The sequence below is a fragment of the Enhydra lutris genome, unplaced genomic scaffold (genome assembly GCF_002288905.1).
Source record: "Enhydra lutris kenyoni isolate GAN:26980312 unplaced genomic scaffold, ASM228890v2 scaffoldscaffold11, whole genome shotgun sequence".
NCBI classification, from domain to species: domain Eukaryota; kingdom Metazoa; phylum Chordata; class Mammalia; order Carnivora; family Mustelidae; genus Enhydra; species Enhydra lutris.
Window position 1 is genome coordinate 36210258 of NW_019154095.1, and position 23167 is coordinate 36233424.

The following is a 23167-nucleotide window of genomic DNA, read 5'->3' on the forward strand; positions in this document are numbered from 1 at the left end:
TAGTTTTAGGAATAGAATTTAACGATTCATCCCTTACATATAACACTCATTGTGCATTATAACAAATGCTCTCCTAAATACCTATTGCCCATTTAGCCCATCCTCATCCACCTGCCTCCATCAACCCTCAGTTTTTTTCTCTATCTTTAAGAGTCTCTTATGGGGGTGCCTTGCTGTCTCAGTTGGTTAAGTGTATGCCTTCCTCTAGGATCATGATCTCAGGTTCCTGGATCAAGCTCCACATCAGGCTCCCTGCTCAGTGGGGAGGCTGCTTCTCTCTCTCCCTCTGCCACTCTCCACCCCCTGCATTTCCATAATCAACCCAGGGGGCCCTCTTTTGTATCATGTCATTAGCAAATAATGAATGTTTGACTTCCTTGTCAATTTGGATGCCTTTTATTTCTTGTCTGATTGCTGAGGCTAAGACTTCCAGTACTATGTTAAATAGTAATGGTGAAAATGGACATCCCTGTCTTGTTCCTGATGGTAGAGAAAAAAGCTCTCAGTTTTTCCTCTTTGAGGATGATATTAGCTGTGAGTCTTTCATAAATGACTTTTATAATGTTGAGGTATGTACCCTCTATACTTACTTTGTTGAAGGTTTTATCAAGAATGGATGCTGTATTTTGTTAAATGCTTTTTCTGCATCTATTGAGAGGATAATATGGTTCTTACCCTTTGTTTTGTTAATGTGGTATATATCATGTTGATTGGTCTGCAAATATTGAACCAGCCCTGAAGTCCAAGATTAAGTCTCACTTGATCATGGTGAATAATTCTCTCAATGTACAGTTGGATTTGATTTGCTAGTATCTTGTTGAGAAATCGTGCATCCTTGTTCATCAGGGATATTGGCCTATATGTTTCCTTTTGGGGGGGTCTTTGTCTGGTTTTGGAATCAAGGTAATGCTGACCTTGTTAGAATGACTACATATAAATATTGATACATTGTCTACACTAAAATTAAGAAGTTTTAGAGTTTTTAACAGTCAGCAGAAGAGGAAGCCCTGGGCCCTCTTTACTCTACAAGCACACCAATTCAACAATTCACGGACAGATTCCCTCTGTGAGAAATCTAGAAACTAGGAAAGAGGTTCTTGAATCCCAAATGAGTACAAAAGTCCTGATATCAGAGGCAGTAGGGAAATTCAAGACACATTTCCATAATCCCAGCCCCTCACACAGTACCATATGATCAGGAGGCAACCTCCCATCTCCTAGCTTCCTGGGAAGGGAAAGAGGTAGGTCATTATATCCAATGTCCAAATTTTTCTGTGGGCTACCCAGAGGACTGGCTTTGGTCTAGCCTGTCTTGGAGTTCTGATGGGACCTGGCATAATGTAGCTGCCTGGAGCCAGTGAGAAAGAGATGGTGGTTTGGGCTGGCAGTTGTCATAGCCCCATAGCTTCTCTTCCTGATTCAGTACAGAGTGAGTGGATAAAAAAAAATCCCACCTTTTCCCTGGATAGGGTAAGGAATGTACCATGCCTCTAACACCTAAATTTTTCTGAAGGCTACACAGAGGACTAACTTCAGTCTAATTTATCTTGGAATGCTGATAGGACCTGACACAAATTGGCTGTCTGAAGGCCAATGAGAATAGAGATGTCAGTTTGATTTAGCATGCAACTAGTCAATATAGTTGGCTATACTTATATTGGTAAAATAGACATTAAGTCAAAACCTGTCACAAGAAACAATCATATACATTATTTACATTATATGATGATAAAAAGAATTCACCAAAAATATATAATAATTATTAAGTATATATGCACCCAACATCAGAGCACCTAAATATATAAAGCCAACATTGATAGAACTGAGTGGAGAAAGAAATAGACAGCAATACCTCACTTTAAAAAAAATGAACATAAAATGTATTATTTGTTTCAGGGGTACAAGTCTGTGATTCATCAGTCTCACAAAATTCACAGTGCTCACCATAGCACATACCCTTTCTAGTGTCGATCACCCAGCCACCTCATTCCTCCCACCCCCTCCACTCCAGCAACCCTCAGTTTGTTTCTTGAGATTAAGATTAAGATCTCTTATGGTTTGTCTCCCTCTCTGGTTTCATCCTGTTTCATTTTTTTCCTTTCTCCCACTATGATCTGTCTTTTTTCTCAAATTCCACTTATCAGTAAAATCATATGATAATTTTCTTCCTCTGATTGGCTTATTTTGTTTAGCATAATACCCTCTAGTTCCATCCACGTCATTGCAAATTGCAAGATTTTGTTTTTGTTTTTTTGGTTTTTTGATGGCTGCATAATCCATTGTAGATATATACCACATCTTCTTTATCTGTTCATCTGTTGATGTATATCTAAGCTTTTTCTATAGTTTGGCTATTGTGAACATTGCTGCTATAAACATTCATGTGCACGTGCCCCTTCGGATCACTACATTTGTATCTTTAGAGTAAATACCCAGTGGTGTGATTGCTGGGTCATAAGGTAGCTCTATTTACAAATTTTTAAGGAGCCTCCATACTGTTTCTCATAGTGGCTGTGCCAGCTGGCATTCCCACCAACAGTGTAGGAGGGTTCCCTTTTCTCCCCAACCTCGCCAATACCTGTAGTTTCCTGACTTTTAATTTTAGCAATTCTGATCGGTGTGAGGTAGTATCTCAGTGTGGTTTTTATTTGTATCTCCCTGATGCTCAGTGATGTTTAGCACTTTTCCACATTATCTGTTGGTCGTTTGGATGTTTTCTTTGCAGAAATGTCTGTTCATGTCTTCTGCCCATTTCTTGATTAGATTTTTTCTTTGGATATTGAGTTTGATAAGATCTTTATAGATTTTGGATACTAGCCCTTTATCTGATCTCTCATTTGCAAATATCTTCTCCCATTCTGTCAGTTGTCTTTTGGTTTTGTTGACAGTTTCCTTGCTGTGCAAAAGCTTTTGATCTTGATGAAGTCCCAATAGTTCATTTTTGCCTTTGCTTCCCTTGCCTTTGGCAATGTGTATAGGAAGAAGTTGCTGCAGCCAAGGTCAAAGAGGCTGCTGCCTGTGTTCTCCTCAAGAATTTTGGTGGATTCCCTTCTCACATTTAGGCCTTTCATCCATTTTGAGCCTATTGTTGTACATGGTGTAAGGAAATGGTCCAGTTTCATTCTTCTGCATGTGGCTGTCCAATTTTCCCAGCACCATTTGTTGGAGAGACTGTCTTTTCACTGGATACTCTTCCCTGCTTTGTTGAAGAGGAGTTGACCAAAGAGTTGAGGGTCCATTTCTGGGCTCTCTATTCTGTTCCACTGATCTATGTGTCTGTTTTTGTGCCAGTACCATACTGTCTTGATGATTACAGCTTTGTAATAGAGTTTGAAGACTGGGATTGTGATGCCACCAGTGTTGCTGTTCTTTTTCAACATTCCTCTGGCTATTCAGGTCTTTTATGGTTTCATGTAAATTTTAGGATTATTTGTTCCATTTATGTGAAAAAAGTTGATGGTATTTAGTAGAGATTGCATTAAGTGTGTAGATTGCTCTACGTAACATAGACATTTTCACAGTATTTGTTCTTCCAATCCATAAGCATGGGACGTTTTTCCATTTCTTTGCATCTTCCTCAATTTCTTTCATGAGTACTATAAAGTTTTCTGAGTAAAGATTCTTTGCCTCTTTGGCTAGGTTTATTCCTCAGTATCTTATAGTTTTGGGTACAATTGTAAATGGGATCAACTCCTTAATTTCCTTCTTCTGTCTTGCTGTTGGTGTATAGAAATGCAACTGATTTCTGTGCATTGATTTTATATCCTGACACTTTACCGAATTCCTGCAGGAGTTCTAGTGGTTTTGGGGTGGACTCTTGGGTTTTCCACATTAAATATCACATCATCTGCAAAAAGTGAGTTTGACTCCTTCTTTTCCAATTCAGATGCCTTTTATTTCTTTCTGTTGTCTGATTGCTGAGGTTAGGACTTCTAGTACTGTGTTGAATAGCAGTGGTGATAGTGGCCATCCCTGGCGTGTTCCTGACCTTAGGGGAAAGGTTCTTAGTTTTTCCCCATTAAGAATGATATTCACTATGGATTTTTCATCAATGGCTTTGATGATATTGAGGTGTGTACGCTCTATCCCTACACTTCGAAGAGTTTTAATCAAGAAAGGACACTGTACTTTGTTAAATGCTTTTTCTGTATCTATTGAGGATATCATATGGTTCTTGTTCTTTTATTAATGTATTGTATCACATTGTTCAACATTGGATGTTGAATCAACCTTACAGCCCAGGAATAAATCCCACTTGGTCATGGCCAATAATCCTTCTAATGTACTGTTGGATCCTAATGACTAGTATTTTGGTGAGGATTTTTGCATCCATGTTCATCAAGGATATTGGTCTGTAATTCTTCTTTTTGATGGGGTCTTTGTCTGGTTTTGGGATCAAGGTAATGTTCACCTCATAAAATGAGTTTGGAAGTTTTCCTTCCATTTCTAAATTTTGGAACAGTTTCAGAAGAAGAGGTATTAGTTTTTCTTTAAATGTTTGGTAGAATTCCCCTGGGAAGCCATCTGGTCCTGGGCTCTTGTTTGTTGGGAGATTTTTGATTACTGCTTCTATTTCCTTGGTGGTTATGGGTCTACTTAGGTTTTTTCATCCTGGTTCAGTTTTGGTAGTTTATGCATCTCTACGAATGCATCCATTTCTTCCAGATTGTCTAATTTGTTGGCATATATTTGCTTATAGTATGTTCTTATAATTGTTTGTATTTATTTGCTGTTGGTTGTGATCTCTCCTCTTTCATTCATAATTTTATTAATTTGGGTCTTTTTTCTTTTTGATAAATCTGGCCAGGCGTTTATCAATTTTATTAATTCTTTCAGAGAACCAGCTCCTAGTTTAGTTGATCTACTGTTCTTTTGGCTTCTATTTCATTGATTTCTGTTCTGATCTTTATTATTTCTCTTGTCCTGCTGCATTTAGGCTTTATTTGCTGTTCTTTTTCCAGCTGCTATAGGTGTAGGATTAGGTTGTGTATATGAGACCTTTCTTTTTTCTTATCAAAGGCTTTTATTGCTATATACTTCCCTGTTAGGACTGCCTTTGCTTCATTCCAAAGGTTCTGAACTGTCCAGTTTTCATTTTCATTTGTTTCCATGAATTTTTAAAAAAATTCTTCTTTAATCTCTTGTTGACTCATTCATTTGTTTTTTTTTAATTAAAGATTTTATTTATTTATTTGACAAAGAGAGAGGATGAGAGAGGGAACACAAGCAGGGGAGTGGGAGAAGGAGAAGCAGGCTTCCCGCAGAGCAGGGAGCCCAACACAGGGCTCGAACCCAGGATCCTGGGATCAGACCTGGGCTGAAGGCAGATGCTTAATGAGCCACCTAGGTGCCCTGACCCATTTATTCTTCAGTAGGATGCTCTTTAGCCTCCATGTACTTTAGTTCTTTCCAACTTTCCTCTTGTGGTTGAGTTCTAGTTTCAAAGCATTGTTATCTGAAAACATGCAGGGAATGATCCCAATCTTTTGGTACTGGTTGAGATCTGATTTGTGACCCAGGATGTGATCCATTCTGGAGAACATTCCACTAGAGAAGAATGTGTATTCTGTTGCTTTAGAATGGAATGTTCTGAATAGATCTGTGAAGTCCATCTGGTCCAATGTGTCATTTAAAGCTTGTATTCCTTGTTGATCTTTTGATTAGATGATCTGACCATTTCAATGAGGGGGGTGTTAAAGTCCCCTCCTATTATTGTATTATTGTCAATGTGTTTCTTTGTTTTTGTTATTTATTGGCTTATAGAATTGGCTGTTCCCATGTTAGGGGCATGAATGTTTACAATTTTTAGATCTTCTTGTTGGACAGACTCTTTAAGAATGATATAGTGTCCTTACTCATCTCTTATTATAGTCTTTGGTTTAAAAACTAACTTGTCTGATATAAGGATTGCTACCTCAGCTTTCTTTTGATGTCCATTAGCATGGTAAATGGTCTTCCATGCCCTCACTTTAAATCTGGAGGTGTCTTTGGGTTTAAAATGCATGTCTTGCAGACAGCATATCAATGGGTCATTTTTAAAAAAATTCAGTCTGAGACCCTGTGTCTTTTGATTGGGGCATTTAGACCATTTACATTCAGGGTAAATATTGAAAGATATGAATTTAGTGCCATTTTATTTGGTAAGGTAAGGTGACTGTTAACCGTATATTGTTTCTGTTCCTTTCTGGTCTATGTTACTTTTAGGCACTCTTTGCTTAGAGGACCCCTTTCAATATTTCTTATAGGGCTGGTTTGGTGATTGCAAATTCTTTTAGTTTTCTGTTTGTCCTGTAAGATTTTTATCTCTCCTTCTATTTTCAATGACAGCCTAAGTGAATATAGTATTCTTGACTGTATATTTGTCTCATATAGCACTCTGAATATATCATGCCAGTCCTTTGTGGCCTGCCAGGTTCTGTGGATAGGTCTGCTGCCAGTATAATATTTCTACCACTGTAGGTTAAAGACCTCTGTCCTGAGTGGCTTTCAGGATTTTCTCTTTGTCTCTGAGACTTTTAAGTTTTACTATTAGATGTTGGGGTGTTGACCTATTTTTATTGATTGTTTGAGGGGAAGTTCTCTGTGCCTTCTGGGTTTTGATGCCTAATTCCTTCCCCAGTTAGGGAAGTTCTCTGGTATAATTTGCTGCAATATACTTTCTGCCCCTCTCTTCCTTCTTCTTTTGGGATCCCAATTATTTTAATATTGCTTTACTTTATGGTATCACTCATCTTTCAAATTCTTCCCTCATGATCGAGTAGTTGTTTATCTCTTTTTCTCAGCTTCTTTATTCTCAATCAGTTGGTCTTCTATATCACTAATTCTCTCTTCTGCCTTATTTATCCTAGCAGTTAGAGCCTCCATTTTTTATAACACCTCTTTAATAGCCTTTTTAATTTCAACTTGGTTAGATTTTATTTATCCAGAAAGGGATTCTCTAGGATCTCCTATGCTTTTTACAAGCTCAGCTAGTATCTTTATAATTGTTATTCTGAACTCTAGTTCTGACATCTTATTAATGTCCATGTTGATTAGGTCCATGGCAGTCAGTACTGCCTCTTGTTCTTTTTTTGAGGTGAGTTTTTCCATTTTGTCATTTTATCCAGAAGAATAGATGAATGAGAGAACAAAATGCTAAGAGGGTAACAATGACCCCAGAAAAACATACACTAAACAAATCAGAAGAGACCCAAAACTGGGGAGAAAGGGGGGAAAAAAAAGAGTATTATCAGCCTGGTGAATAAAACAGAACCACATGCTACATTTTGGGTGTATTTTAGTCTGGTAGAAACAACTACCTCCCAAAATTTTAAAGAAAGAAAAACACATACACAAAAATAAGGGTAAATACAATGAAGGGATGGAATGTGACTGTAAAAGTGAAGATTAAATAAGATTTTAGAAATTGGTAATGTGAAAAGTTGGTTGAAAAGAGAAAGAAGAAAAATTTTAAAAAATTAAATAGAAGAAAAAAAGAAAATTTAAAAAATTAACTTTGAAAGACTAAAGAATCATGGAGAAAAGGTCATGAATTCAATGTGTTGTAGTGCCCTAGTGCTGGAGTTCTGCAGTTCTCATTGATAGGTAAACTTGGTCTTGGCTGGATGTTCTTGCTGATCTTCTGGTGGAGGGGCCTGCTGCAGTGATTCTCAAATATCTTTGCCCCAGATGACATTGCACCAGCCTTTCCAGGGTTTAGGCTATGTAATCTGCTCAGGTTTGCGTTGGGTAGCCTTTGTTCCCTGAAGCTTTAGAGGATGAGAATGAAAATGGTGGCCTCTCAATCTCTGGCCCCAGAGGACCCTAGAGCTCAGGGCCCCACTCCTCAGTGTGCCCTCAGCAAAAGCAGTCAATTCCTCCTTTCTCCCTGGTCTCTGGCTGCACTCTTTGCTCACCTGGCCTGTAACCAAGCATTTCTGTCTCAGACACATGACTCCATTTGGGGTCCAAACCAGAAGATTCCTTCAGCAGACTTCTGCACCTCTCCTTCTAGGTGAGGAAGGGGAGTCTCCCCAGATCTGCCACTCAGAGAGCAGGGGCCCAACTGTGCCACCAATCATGGTTTATGGCAACCCTGAACGGAGAGCCCACTCCTTGGCTTACTCTTTACAGTTGGCATCCCTGCTCTGATACCTGGGAGCTGTGGTGCACTCAGGCATGCTCAGTCTTTCTGTGACCCAGAGAGTCCTGGGACCACAATGTCCCAGTGAGGGTTCCACTCACTGCTTAGCCCGCTGGGGTGATGTCCCTTACTAGAGCAGACTTCTAAAAGTTCTGATTTTATGCTGTGCTCCTCTATCACTTGCCTGTAGCTGGCAGATGGAAGCTCTCTCCCCTGCATAGTATCTTCCCATATATTGCCTCAGATTCACTTCTCCACACATCCTGTCCTACCTTCCAGACAGTAACCACTTTTTTGTTCATAGAGTTGCTGCTATTCTTTTCTTTGACCTTCCATTGAGGTCAAAGGTGTTTAGAAAGATTTGATAACTAGCTAAATTCCTGGGACCCAATGAAATTTAGGTCTCCTAGTTCTCTGCCATCTCATTCTAGTCAGTAACTCACTTTCTATGATAGAACATCCACACAGACAATCAATTAGAAAACAACAGACTTGAGCAACATTATAGACCAAAGGGACCTAGCAGACATAAATGGAACAGTTTACCCAACAACAATAGAATATACATCTTAAATTCGCATGAAATATTCTTCAGGATAGATGATGTATTAGTTCAAGAAGTTCTAACAAATTTTAAAAAGATTTATATTATACCTGGTATCTTTTCTGACCACAATGGAATGAAACTAGGAATCAGAAGCTGAAGGAAAACTGGAACATTTACAAAAATGTAGAAATAAAACAGTTATTTCTTTCTTTCTTTCTTTCTTTTTCAAAGATTTTGTTTATTTGAGAGACAGAGAAAGTTAAAAAATGAGCAGGGTGAGGGGCAGAGGGAGAAGCAGACTCCCTGCTGGGCAGGGAGTCCAATGTGGGGCTCGATCCCAGAACTCTGGGATCATGACCTGAGCTGAAGGCAGATGCTTAACCAACTGAGCCCAGGTGCCCCTAAACAGTACTTTCTTGAAAACCAATGAAATGAAGAAGAAATCAAAAGATAAATTCTAGAATCTTTTTTAAAACAAAACTTCTTGAGATAAATGAAAATAAAAAAATAGCATAACAAAATTTACTGGATATGACAAAAGTTGTGCTTAGAAGGAAGTTTATATTAACAAAGGCCTACAGTTTTTTTTTTTTTAAAGTAGAGAAATCTCAAGTAACAACCACATTTCAGAGACCAAAAAATGAGAAAAAGAACAAACCAAAGCCTAAAGTTAGTAGAAGGAAGAAAATAATAAAAGTTAGAGCAGTTATGAACAAAATAAAGAATAGAAAAGGAACTGAAAAAAATCAGGAAAAGTAAGCACTGTTTTTTTAAAATGAAAATTAATAAAACTTTAGCTAGATAACACAAAGAGAAGAAAAGACTGATATGAATAAAAATCAGAAATGGGAGGGGAGACATTACAACTGATGTTACAAAAATGAAAAGGATCATGAAGTATTATGAACAATTACATACCAACAAACTGGAAACTCTGAAAGAAATGAATAAACTTCCAAAAACATACAGCTTACCAAAGCTAAATTATGAAGAAATAGAAAGTGAACAGATTAAAAAGTAATAAGAAGATTGAACCAGTAATCAAAAACCTCCCTACAAAAAAGCCCAGGACAGATTGGCTTTACTGGTGAATTCTACCAAACATTTAAGGAAGAATTAATACCAATGTTCTTCAAATTCTTTCAAGAAATTGAAGAAAAGGGAAAACATTCTATTTCATTTTATTAACCAACATTACCCTTACACCAAAACCATAATGGACACCACAAGAAAAGAAAACTACAGGCTAATATCTATGATTGATATAGGTGCAGAAGTCCTCAACAAAATACTAGCAAATAAAGTTCAACAGCATATTGAAGGGATCATCCTCATGACAAAGTGATGGTTCAACATATAAAAAGTAATCAGTATGATACACCACATTAACAGAATGAAGAATAAAAATGGCAAGATCATCTTAATACATGCAGGAAAGGCATCTGACAAAATTGATATATGATATAAACTTTGGACAAATCAGGAGTGGAAGATTACTTCATATTAAAGGATGTATATGAAGAACTCACAGCTAATATTCTCAACAGTGAAAAACTTAAAGAGAAACAGTCTAACATCTAGAACAAGGTAAGTTTGCCCATTATCAACACGTCTTTTAATACTGGAAGTTCTAGCCAGGACAATTAAGCAACAAAAAGTAATAAAAGGCATTGAAGTAAAAAAGGAAGAAGTAAAATATTTCCTCTTTGCAGATGACATGATCTTATATGTCAAAACCCTAAAAATGCAATAGGATCCTACCAAAATTAAATACTTAGGAATAACCTTAAATAAGATGGTTGAAGACTTGTGTATTGATAACTATTAGACATTGATGAAAGAAATTAACACACAAATGGGAAGACATTCTGTGTTCTTGATTGAAAGAACTCACATTATTAAACTGTCCACACTAACCAAAGCTGTCTACAAATTCAATGAAATTTTTACCAAAATTCCAATGGCATTTTTCACAGAAATAAAAACAAACAAAAAAAATTCAGGTGGAACCACAATGGATCCTGAATAGCCAAAACATCTTGAGAAAGAAGAACAAAAGCTTCTTGTGTGAGAGTCACACTTCCGAATCTCAAAATACACAGCTAACCCTTGAACAACATGAGTTTGAACTGTGTGCGTTCACTTATACACAATTTTTTTATAAATATGGTATAATGCTGTAAATGTACTTTCTCTTTCTTGTAATTTTCTTAGTAACAATTTTCTCTAGCTTTATTGCAAGAATACAGTATATAACCTATACACAAAATATTTTTAATTGACTGTTTATCTTATCAATAAGGCTTGGAGTCAACAGTAGGCTATTAGTTAAGTTTTAGGGAACTCAAAAGTTATACATAGATTTTTAATTGCTTGGAGGGTTGGTGCCCCACACCTCTGTATTGTTCCAGGGTCAACTCTATTGCAAAGCTACTGTAATCAAGACAGTATGATGCTGGTGTAGAGGCAGATACAGACAGATCAATGGAACAGAATAGAGGGCTCAGAAATCAACTCCTCTGTGTATGGTCAACTGATCTTTGAAAAAAATTCCAAGAACACACCATGGGGTAAATAGTCTCTTTGAGAAATGGTGTTGGGAAAATTAGATAACCACATGCAAAAGAATGAAACTTGACCCTTAATTTATCCTATACACAAAAACAATTCAAAATGGATTAAACCCTCAAATATAAGACATGAAACTGTAAAAGTCCTAGAGAAAACTTTGGGGAAAAGCTTCATGACATTAGCCTTAGCAGTGATTTCTGGGATTAGCCTCAAAATTACAGGAAGCAAAACCAAAAAAATAGACAAGTGGAATTACATCAAACTAAAAAGCTTCTACACAACAAGGGAAACACTCAATGGAGTGAAAGGAAAACCTACAGAATAGGAAAAAATATTTGTGAACCAAGTATTAGGTAAAGGGTTAATTAATAGGAACTCCTATCATCAATACAAAAAAACAAAAACAAAAATAAAACATAAAAATCCCTAATAACCTGACTAAAAAGTGAGTTTAAGACTTCAATAGACACTTCTCCTAAAATGCCATACTAATGGCCAATAGGCATATGAAAATATGGTCAATATCACTAATCATGGGGTGCCTAGGGGCTCGGTTGATTGGGTGTCTGCCTTTGGCTCAGGTCATGGTCCTGGGAGCCTGCAATTGAGCCTGATGTAGGGCTCCCTACTTAGTGGAGAGTCTGGTTCTCTCTCTCTCTCCTGTCCTTCACCCTCAGCTCATGCTCTCTCATGTGTTTGCTCTCTCTCTTTCAAATAAATAAATTCTTAAAAAAAGAAATCACTAATCATCAGGAAAATGCAAATCAAAACCACAATGAGGTATCACCTGTTAGAATGGCTATTATTAAAAAAAAAATAAGTCAACAAGTGTTGGCAAGGGTGTAGAAGAATTGTCCACTGTTGGTGAGAATGCAAAATATTGCATCCAGTATGCAAAACTGTTGACCATTTCTCAAAAATATTAAAAGTAGAACTTCAATATGATCCAATAATCCTACTTCTGGATATTTTCCCTGAAGAACTGAAATCAGGATCTCAAAAAGTGTTATTAGCATTCTCATGTTCATTGTAATACTATTTACAATAGTTAAGATGTGAATACAAACTAAATGTTTACCAGCTGATGAATGGGTATAGAAAATGTGGCATACGCATAAAATAGAATGTTGCTCAGTCAGAAAAAAGAAGGAAATACTGCATATGTGACAACACAGGTGAACCTTGAGCGCATTATACTAAGTAAAAAATAAGCTGGTGATAGAAGGACAAATAACTTTATGATTCCACTTAGATCCCAGGTGAACTATCTAAAACAGTGAAACTCATAGGAATGGAGAGTAGAATGGTGGTCACCTCAGTCTGGGAGGAGGGCAAAATGGGTGTTGTTAATTAAGGAGAATAAAGTCTCAGTTATGCACAATGAATAAGCTCTAGAGATCTGATATACAACATTGTCCCTATTGTTAACAATACTTAGAAATCTGTTACCACAATACAATAAAATTTTTAAAAATTTAAGATGTTTTGCTTCCCAAAAGACTTATTAAAGGGAAAAAGGAAGCTACAGTGTAGAAGATTTTTGTAACACATATTTCCAAAGAAGGACTTATATTCAGAATAGATACAAATTACTTACAAATCAATAACAAAAGGTGGGAGGACCTAATAGGCAAATAATTTTTTGCCTAATAGGTTAGAGGCTTCACAAAAGATGATAATGAAGGAGCTCAAAACATGAAAAGTTCTCAACATCATTATCAGAAAAAGACAAATTAAAAGAAATGTGAGAGTCTCCTAAACCCCTATAAAAGGGCTAAAATTAAAAGAACTGACAACATCAAGGGTTGCTGAGATTAGCAAACAATTAGGACTCTGATACATTGCTGGTAGGACTATATATTGGTACAGCACCCTTGTTATCACTGTTAAGTCATCTAGCATCTATTAGGTTTCAATTAAATTTTTATTATATTTTTTAAGGACTTATTTATTTTAGAGAGAGAGGAAGAGAGTGAGGGGAGGGGCAGAGGGAGAGGGAGAGAATTCCTTGCAGATTCCCCACTGAGCATGGAGCTGACTCAGGGCTCAATCTCACCACCCTGAGATCATGACCTGAGCCAAAACCAAGAATCAGCCATTCAACTGACTGAACCACCCAGGTGCTCCAGTTTCAATTAAATTTATAAATCTTATTTTCATTTTTAAAACTATTTATCATACTTAAGTTTTATATTTACTTTCTATTATAATTGATACTTATTTTCCAGAATTTTGACAAAGATAATTCTGCATGAATTTTCAGTCTAATTAGCAAAAATATTTTTCCTTCCCTTTCCAATTAACTTGAAGCTGATTGTCTTTACTTCTCCCTTTGCTATGCCTTTAAATCTTACCACCTTCTCTTCCACCTCAGTAATCTAGGTGTATGTAGGTTTCTGTATATTTAACATGAACTCAATCAAAATATTTTTTATATACATGGGTAGGGAGAATTGAGAAAAAGATTCTGAAATTCGTATGAAAAGAAAATAATGATATCCAGATAAACTTTAGTATTAGCCAACAATGAAAAAAATACAGAGCTTTTGATTTTTCGAAAAACATCTTTGAGATTTTTAATGTAGTATCAAATATTAATTAAAATATCCCAGATACTTTGGTAGATATATATATTAAGAAGTTTCTTGTAGGAGGGAGGAGTCAAGATGGCGGAGAAGTAGCAGGCTGAGACTACTTCAGGTAGCGGGAGATCAGCTAGCTAGCTTATCTAAAGATTGCAAACACCTACAAATCCAATGGGAGATCGAAGAGAAGAAGAACAGCAACTCTAGAAACAGAAAATCAACCACTTTCTGAAAGGTAGGACTGGCGGAGAAGTGAATCCAAAGCGACGGGAAGATAGACTGCGGGGGGGAGGGGCCGGCTCCCGGCAAGCGGCGGAGCAACGGAGCACAAAATCAGGACTTTTAAAAGTCTGTTCCGCTGAGGGACATCGCTCCAGAGGCTTAACCGGGGTGAAGCCCACGCGGGGTCAGCGTGGCCTCAGGTCCCACAGGGTCACAGAAGGATCGGGGGTGTCTGAGTGTCGCAGAGCTTACAGGTATTAGAACGGGGAAGCCGGCTACAGAGACAGAGCTGAGGAGTGAGCTCTAAGCTCGGGGTTACCTTGAACCGGTCGCAGGCTCGGTCAGCTTGGTCAGCTCGGAGCGCAGCGGGAGGCAGGGTGATGGGAGTAATTGGGCGCTGTTCTCTGAGGGCGCACTGAGGAGTGGGTCTCTTCCAGGCCGGAGACTGGGAGGCCGCAATCTTCATTCCCGTCCTCCAGAACTCTACGGAAAGTGCCCAGGGAACAAAAGCTCCCGAAAGCAAACCCGAGCGGATTACTCAGCCCTGACCCTGGTAAGGGCGGTGCAATTCTGCCTGGGGCAAAGAAACTTGAGAATCACTACAACAGGCCCCTCCCCCAGAAGATCAACAAGAAACCCAGCCAGGACCAAGTTCACCTACCAAGGAGTGCAGTTTCAATACCAAGGAGAGCAGCAGAATTCCAGAGGAAGAGAAAGCAAAGCATGGAACTCATGGCTTTCTCCCCATGATTCTTTAGCCTTGCAGTTAATTTAATTTTTCTTCTTTTTCAATTTTTTTTTCTCTTCTTCTGCCAAATTTTTTTAACTTTTACCCTTTCCTTTTTTAACGTTTTTTAACTAGTTTATCTAATATATATATATACATTTTCCTTTTTATATTTTTTCTTTATTGTTTTTTTTAATTGTTTCTTTCTTTTTTTTTTTTTTTTCTTTCTGAACCTTTTTATCCCCTTTCTCCCCCCTCACGATTTGGGATCTCTTCTGATTTGGCTAAAGCATATTTTCCTGGGGTTGTTGCCACCCTTTTAGTATTTTACTTGCTCCTTCATCTACTCTTATCTGGACAAAATGACAAGGCAGAAAAATTCACCACAAAAAAAAGAACAAGAGGCAGTACCAAAGGCTAGGGACCTAATCAATACAGACATTGGTAATATGTCAGATCTAGAGTTCAGAATGACGATTCTCAAGGTTCTAGCCGGGCTCGAAAAAGACATGGAAGATATTAGAGAAACCCTCTCGGGAGATATAAAAGCCCTTTCTGGAGAAATAGAAGAACTAAAATCTAACTAAGTTGAAATCAAAAAAGCTATTAATGAGGTGCAATCAAAAATGGAGGCTCTCACTGCTAGGATAAATGAGGCAGAAGAAAGAATTAGCAATATAGAAGACCAAATGACAGAGAATAAAGAAGCTGAGCAAAAGAGGGACAAACAGCTACTGGACCATGAGGGGAGAATTCGAGAGATAAGTGACACCATAAGACGAAACAACATTAGAATAATTGGGATTCCAGAAGAAGAGGAAACAGAGAGGGGAGCAGAAGGTATATTGGAGAGAATTATTGGAGAGAATTTCCCTAATATGGCAAAGGGAACAAGCATCAAAATCCAGGAGGTTCAGAGAACCCCCCTCAAAAATCAATAAGAATAGGTCCACACCCCGTCGCCTAATAGTAAAATTTACAAGTCTTAGTGACAAAGAGAAAATCCTGAAAGCAGCCCGGGAAAAGAAGTCTGTAACATACAATGGTAGAAATATTAGATTGGCAGCAGACTTATCCACAGAGACCTGACAGGCCAGAAAGAGCTGGCATGATATATTCAGAGCACTAAACGAGAAAAACATGCAGCCAAGAATACTATATCCAGCTAGGCTATCATTGAAAATAGAAGGAGAGATTAAAAGCTTCCAGGACAAACAAAAACTGAAAGAATTTGCAAACACCAAACCAGCTCTACAGGAAATATTGAAAGGGGTCCTCTAAGCAAAGAGAGACCCTAAAAGTAGTAGATCAGAAAGGAACAGAAACAATATACAATAACAGTCACCTTACAGGCAATACAATGGCACTAAATTCCTATCTCTCAATAGTTACCCTGAATGTTAATGGGCTAAATGCCCCAATCAAAAGACACAGGGTATCAGAATGGATAAAAAAACAAAACCCATCTATATGTTACCTACAAGAAACTCATTTTAAACCTGAAGACACCTCCAGATTTAAAGTGAGGGGGTGGAAAAGAATTTACCATGCTAATGGACATCAGAAGAAAGCAGGAGTGGCAATCTTTATATCAGATCAATTAGATTTTAAGCCAAAGACTATAATAAGAGATGAGGAAGGACACTATATCATACTCAAAGGATCTGTCCAACAAGAAGATCTAACAATTTTAAATATCTATGCCCCTAACGTGGGAGCAGCCAACTATATAAACCAATTAATAACAAAATCAAAGAAACACATCAACAATAATACAATAATAGTAGGGGACTTTAACACTCCCCTCACTGAAATGGACAGATCATCCAAGCAAAAGATCAACAAGGAAATAAAGGCCTTAAATGACACACTGGACCAGATGGACATCACAGATATATTCAGAACATTTCATCCAAAAGCAACAGAATACACACTCTTCTCTAGTGCACATGGAACATTCTCCAGAATAGATCACATCCTTGGTCCTAAATCAGGTCTCAACCGGTATCAAAAGATTGGAATCATTCCCTGCATATTTTCAGCCCACAGTACTCTGAAGCTAGAACTCAATCACAAGATGAAATTTGGAAAGAACCCAAATACATGGAGACTAAACAGCATCCTTCTAAAGAATGAATGGGTCAACCAGGAAATTAAAGAAGAATTGAAAAAATTCATGGAAACAAATGATAATGAAAACATAATGGTTCAAAATCTGTGGGACACAGCAAAGGCAGTCCTGAGAGGAAAATATATAGTGGTACAAGCCTTCCTCAAGAAACAAGAAAGGTCTCAGGTACACAACCTAACCCTACACCTAAAGGAGCTGGAGAAAGAACAAGAAAGAAAGCCTAAACCCAGCAGGAGAAGAGAAATCATAAAGATCAGAGCAGATATCAATGAAATAGAAACCAAAAAAACAATAGAACAAATCAACGAAACTAGGAGCTGGTTCTTTGAAAGAATTAATAAGATTGATAAACCCCTGGCCAGACTTTTCAAAAAGAAAATAGAAAGGACCCAAATAAATAAAATCATGAATGAAAGAGGAGAGATCACAACTAACACCAAAGAAATACAGACAATTATAAGAACATACTATAAGCAACTCTATGCCAACAAATTTGACAATCTGGAAGAAATGGATGCATTCCTAGAGACATATAAACTACCACAACTGAACCAGGAAGAAATAGAAAGCCTGAACAGACCCATAACCAGTAAGGAGATTGAAACAGTCATCAAAAATCTCCAAACAAACAAAAGCCCAGGGCCAGATGGCTTCCCGGGGGAATTCTACCAAACATTTAAAGAAGAACTAATTCCTATTCTCCTGAAACTGTTCCAAAAAATAGAAATAGAAGGAAAACTTCCAAACTCATTTTATGAGGCCAGCATCACCTTGATCCCAAAACCAGACAAGGATCCTATCAAAAAAGAGAACTACAGACCAATATCCTTGATGAACACAGATGCAAAAATTCTCACCAAAATACTAGCCAATAGGATTCAACAGTACATTAAAAGGATTATTCACCACGACCAAGTGGGATTTATTCCAGGGCTGCAAGGTTGGTTCAACATCCGCAAATCAATCAATGTGATACAACACATTAATAAAAGAAAGAACAAGAACCATATGATACTCTCCATAGATGCTGAAAAAGCATTTGACAAAGTACAGCATCCCTTCCTGATCAAAACTCTTCAAAGTGTAGGGATAGAGGGCACATACCTCAATATTATCAAAGCCATCTATGAAAAACCCACCACAAATATCATTCTCAATGGAGAAAAACTGAAAGCTTTTCCGCTAAGGTCAGGAACACGGCAGGAATGTCCGTTATCACCACTGCTATTCAACATAGTACTAGAAGTCCTAGCCTCAGCAATCAGACAACAAAAGGAAATTAAAGGCATCCAAATCGGCAAAGAAGAAGTCAAACTATCACTCTTCGCAGATGATATGATACTATATGTGGAAAACCCAAAAGACTCCACTCCGAAACTGCTAGAACTTGTACAGGAATTCAGTAAAGTGTCAGGATATAAAATCAATGCCCAGAAATCAGTTGCATTTCTCTACACCAACAACAAGACAGAAGAAAGAGAAATTAAGGAGTCCATCCCATTTACAATTGCACCCAAAACTATAAGATACCTAGGAATAAACCTAACCAAAGAGGCTAAGAATCTATACACAGAAAACTATAAAGTACTCATGAAAGAAATTGAGGAAGACACAAAGAAATGGAAAAATGTTCCATGCTCCTGGATTGGAAGAATAAATATTGTGAAAATGTCTAAGCTACCTAAAGCAATCTACACATTTAATGCAATTCCTATCAAAGTACCATCCATTTTTTTCAAAGAAATGGAACAAATAATCCTAAAATTTATATGGAACCAGAAAAGACCTCGAATAGCTAAAGGAATATTGAAAAAGAAAGCCAAAGTTGGTGGCATCACAATTCCGGACTTCAAGCTCTATTACAAAGCTGTCATCATCAAGACAGCATGGTACTGGCACAAAAACAGACACATAGATCAATGGAACAGAATAGAGAGCCCAGAAATAGACCCTCAACTCTATGGTCAACTAATCTTCGACAAAGCAGGAAAGAATGTCCAATGGAAAAAAGACAGCCTCTTCAATAAATGGTGTTGGGAAAATTGGACAGCCACATGCAGAAAAATGAAATTGGACTATTTCCTTATACCACACACGAAAATAGACTCAAAATGGATGAAGGACCTCAATGTGAGAAAGGAATCCATCCAAATCCTAGAGGAGAACACAGGCAGCAACCTCTTCGACCTCAGCCACAGCAACATCTTCCTAGGAACATCGCCAAAGGCAACGGAAGTAAGGGCAAAAATGAACTATTGGGATTTCATCAAGATCAAAAGCTTTTGCACAGCAAAGGAAACAGTTAACAAAACCAAAAGACAACTGACAGAATGGGAGAAGATATTTGTAAATGACATATCAGATAAAGGGCTAGTGTCCAAAATCTATAAAGAACTTAGCAAACTCAACACTCAAAGAACAAATAATCCAATCAAGAAATGGGCAGAAGACATGAACTGACATTTCTGCAAAGAAGACATCTAGATGGCCAACAGACACATGAAAAAGTGCTCCATATCACTCGGCATCAGTGAAATACAAATCAAAACCACAATGAGATATCACCTCACACCAGTCAGAATGGCTAAAATTAACAAGTCAGGAAAGGACAGATGCTTGCGAGGATGCGGAGAAAGGGGAACCCTCCTACACTGTTGGTGGGAATGCAAGCTGGTGCAACCACTCTGGAAAACAGCATGGAGGTTCCTCAAAATGTTGAAAATAGAACTACCCTATGACCCAGCAATTGCACTACTGGGTATTTACCCTAAAGATACAAACGTAGTGATCCGAAGGGGCACGTGCACCTGAATGTTTATAGCAGCAATGTCTACAATAGCCAAACTATGGAAAGATGTCCATCAACAGATGAATGGATAAAGAAGAAGTGGTATATATACACAATGGAATACTATGCAGCCATCAAAAGAAATGAAATCTTGCCATTTGTGACGACGTGGATGGAACTAGAGGGTATCATGCTTAGCGAAATAAGTCAATCGGAGAAAGACAACTATCTTATGATCTCCCTGATATGAGGGAGAGGAGATGCAACACGGAGGGTTAAGGGGGTAGGAGAAGAGTAAATGAAACAAGATGGAATTGGGAGGGAGACAAGCCATAAGTGACTCTTAATCTCACAAAACAAACTGAGGGTTGATGGGGGGAGGGGGGTTAGGGGGGTGGGGTTATGGACATTGGGGAGGGTATGTGCTATGGTGAGTGCTGTGAAGCGTGTAAACCTGGTGATTCACAGACCTGTACCCCTGGGGATAAAAATATATTATATGTTTATAAAAAATAAAATTTAAAAAAAAATTAATTAATTAATTAAAAAAATAAGTTTCTTGTAATCACAATATCCAAAGAAAATTTCCATTAACAATATAGATGCATATCTTCTTAAATGTTTTTCTAAACAAAACAATAAAACACTTTTTTTTAATTTAAAAAGCATTATGTACAAGTTTACATATCTTAAAATATAGGCCCATGTCATAATTTTGTGACATATCACATTCAATTTATTTATTTATTATTTATTTTTAGTATTCAATTTAAAAATGAAAATTCATCTTAAAAAATCTATTATTATGAATATTTAGACTACTTCCAGTTTTTCATTGTTGCAAACAGCCCATAGTAAACATTATTAGATAAACTTTTTAGAGCAATTGTTCAATTATAGTCTTTGGTTAAATCCAAGAAAAGAAAGTGCCCAAATCTAGCCTTGATTGTCCTTTCTTAATTCATTCAATAAATTATGTGTATGTGAGTGTGTGAACCATTCTGCATCTTATTACAATTATAACCAGAAATAAACATTCATTTAAAAATACAGATATGCGGAAGAATGAAATAATCATTAATATTAGCACTGAGGATGATCATTGTTAAAATATTTTAATATACAGGGGTGCTTGGGTGGCTCAGTGGGTTAAGCCTCTGCCTTTAGCTCAGTTCATGATCTCAGGGTCCTGGGATTGAGACCCACATTGGGCTCTCTGCTCAGCAGGGAGCCTGCTTCCCCCTCTCTCTCTGCCTGCCTCTCGGCCTACTTGTGATCTGTCAAGTAAATAAATAAAATCATAAAAAAAATCTTTTAAAAAATATTTTAATATACAGATGTACACACATGGGTGTGTGCATGTATACTGGTGTTTTTATGTTTTACTTAGAATTACCATTTTTCTTTTTAATTCTAAATTAAAATTTTCATATACTTAGAATAGAAATCACAAGCCACTTAGTTTTAGTGACCTAAGTAGTTTCCAAATATAGACAAAAACAGGTTAGGGAATTTTAGGAAGCCACTCTTATTACAAAACTAAGAATATTTGCTGTTGAGATAATAGATAATTGTTTATTCTGGAATTAATATTTATTTTCCTGATCCTTTCTCTTCAGTTAACCATGCCCTTTAAATCACCTATATTAGTGCTAAAAACAAAACAAAACAAACAACAAAAAAAACCAATACTGGCACTTTGTGTTGTGTTTTATTTTGTTTTCTCTTACAGCAACAGTCTCTAACAACTTTGGCCTGGAAGAAGGACATTGCCAAATAAATCATCAGAAACTGACCTAAACCATGAAGGGAAAGATAATTTCACCCTCATCTCTGTTGTTACTGCTGAGGGTTCAAAATATGAAATAATAAATCATCTGCACTTGAATCACCTAAATTATGTCTGATGTTTTCTCTGTATTTTCAGTCTCAATTTCCACCCTATCTACTGCAAGTTGAATCCAGAAGAGGCTCTGAATCAGGTGAAAGCAGCTTAAGACCTCATCTCATGATGCCAAGAGGGGCTGCTAGTTCAGTCTCATGACCCAAAGATAGATTGTCCCATCTTCCCTTATGCTCCTTAGGTTGATCTGAATCTTCTTCCCTTGGTCCAGCCTCCCTCCTTCTCTTCAGAGCTCCTAGCTTTTGGCTAGCCTGTGACTTGCTGCAGTGGTCTTTACTCAATCTCCTCTTGTTACTGCTTCTCCTCTTTGAAAACTGTATATCCACTTTAGCCTCTTGAGACACCTGTTTACCAAGAGTATATTTATCATGGAGGTAAGGAAGCAAAAGCATCAGGGCCACTTACTTGAACAGAGTTCTTTTCAAAGTGAGGACCTTAAATTTTATATTCTTTTTCTTAGAGAGCATTCATCAAGTTTTATATAGTTTGGGACCTACAGAACCTGGATCTTCCTCTTGACCAGCAACCTTGGCAGTGGTATGCTGGAGCCAGTTCATACCAGCTGGCAAGAAATTTTGCTCTCATTAAAAAAAATAGACAAGTTTTGGTGAAGGTGTGGAGAAATTGGAACTGTTGCACACTGTTTTTGGGAATGCAAAATGGTAAAGCTGTTATAGAAAAATTATGATAGTTCCTCAAAAAATCAGAACTCATAAAACTACCATATGTTCCAGCAAAGATAGAGTAGAAATGTCTTGCAGGAAAATTATTTTTCTTTTGGATTTGAAAAGGAGATGGATGTGCAGCTAGGAGGGTGCTGCTGATATAAAATGTTTTGTCTCCTGGAGAAAACTTCTCTGTTACTCATAATTTCATACAAACTTTGTGAAGGGCCAGTGAAAATTTGGAAATCATGCAATTGTGTAATACTTTGAGGCTATCTATTCCTATTTAGGAAATGCAAGCCTTAGTAATTCTGTATCAGTCAAAATACGTGCTGTTATGCTGATACACCGACGTATAAACTCTTCATTTAGTAATAGTGTAAATTCTCAGAAATCAAAATGTAACACCATTTCCTCATGGCTTAGAGTCAATTGCAGGCAGGTTTTGATACCTGACATTTTTCTGTAATTACTCTGGAAAAATAAAAAATTTAACTACAGTGTTAAATTCTATGATGATTTATGTCATCATGTGCAGGTACAGTATTTTTTCTGGGCGGCAGGGTCTGTCTTCTGTTTGATGACTAGCCCTCCAGGCTTCTTCAGTCTTGCAGCTCTGTATTCCCAATACATGATTCCATAATTGCCATCAAAACTGAAGGAAAGGTGGAAAACACATACCTGTCCACTAACTGGCAGTAATAACAAATAATTCACTCTCATGGCACATTGGCTCAATTGAGTCATACAACCCTAACTTCAAAGGAGGCTGGGAAACATCAGGAGAACTTGTGGAATATTTGGTGAGATACTGTCCCTACCACATATAAGATGGAAAAAACAAAACAAAACAAAAACTAAGGTTATCACATCTGTGACTCAACATAAGCCTGCCATAGTTTCCAT

The 23167-nt window shown here is 37.4% G+C and overlaps 1 protein-coding gene across 1 annotated transcript in view; it reads left to right on the forward strand.

Annotated features, from left to right (window-relative positions):
• LOC111144479 (disintegrin and metalloproteinase domain-containing protein 5-like) overlaps window positions 1-23167 on the forward strand; it is a 190841-nt gene that overhangs the window by 147708 nt on the left and 19966 nt on the right. The window contains exons 22-23 of the mRNA XM_022498781.1: window positions 21621-21675; window positions 22057-22209. Of these exons, the coding sequence (XP_022354489.1) occupies window positions 21621-21675; window positions 22057-22209 (208 nt within the window). The remainder of the gene's footprint in view (window positions 1-21620; window positions 21676-22056; window positions 22210-23167) is intronic.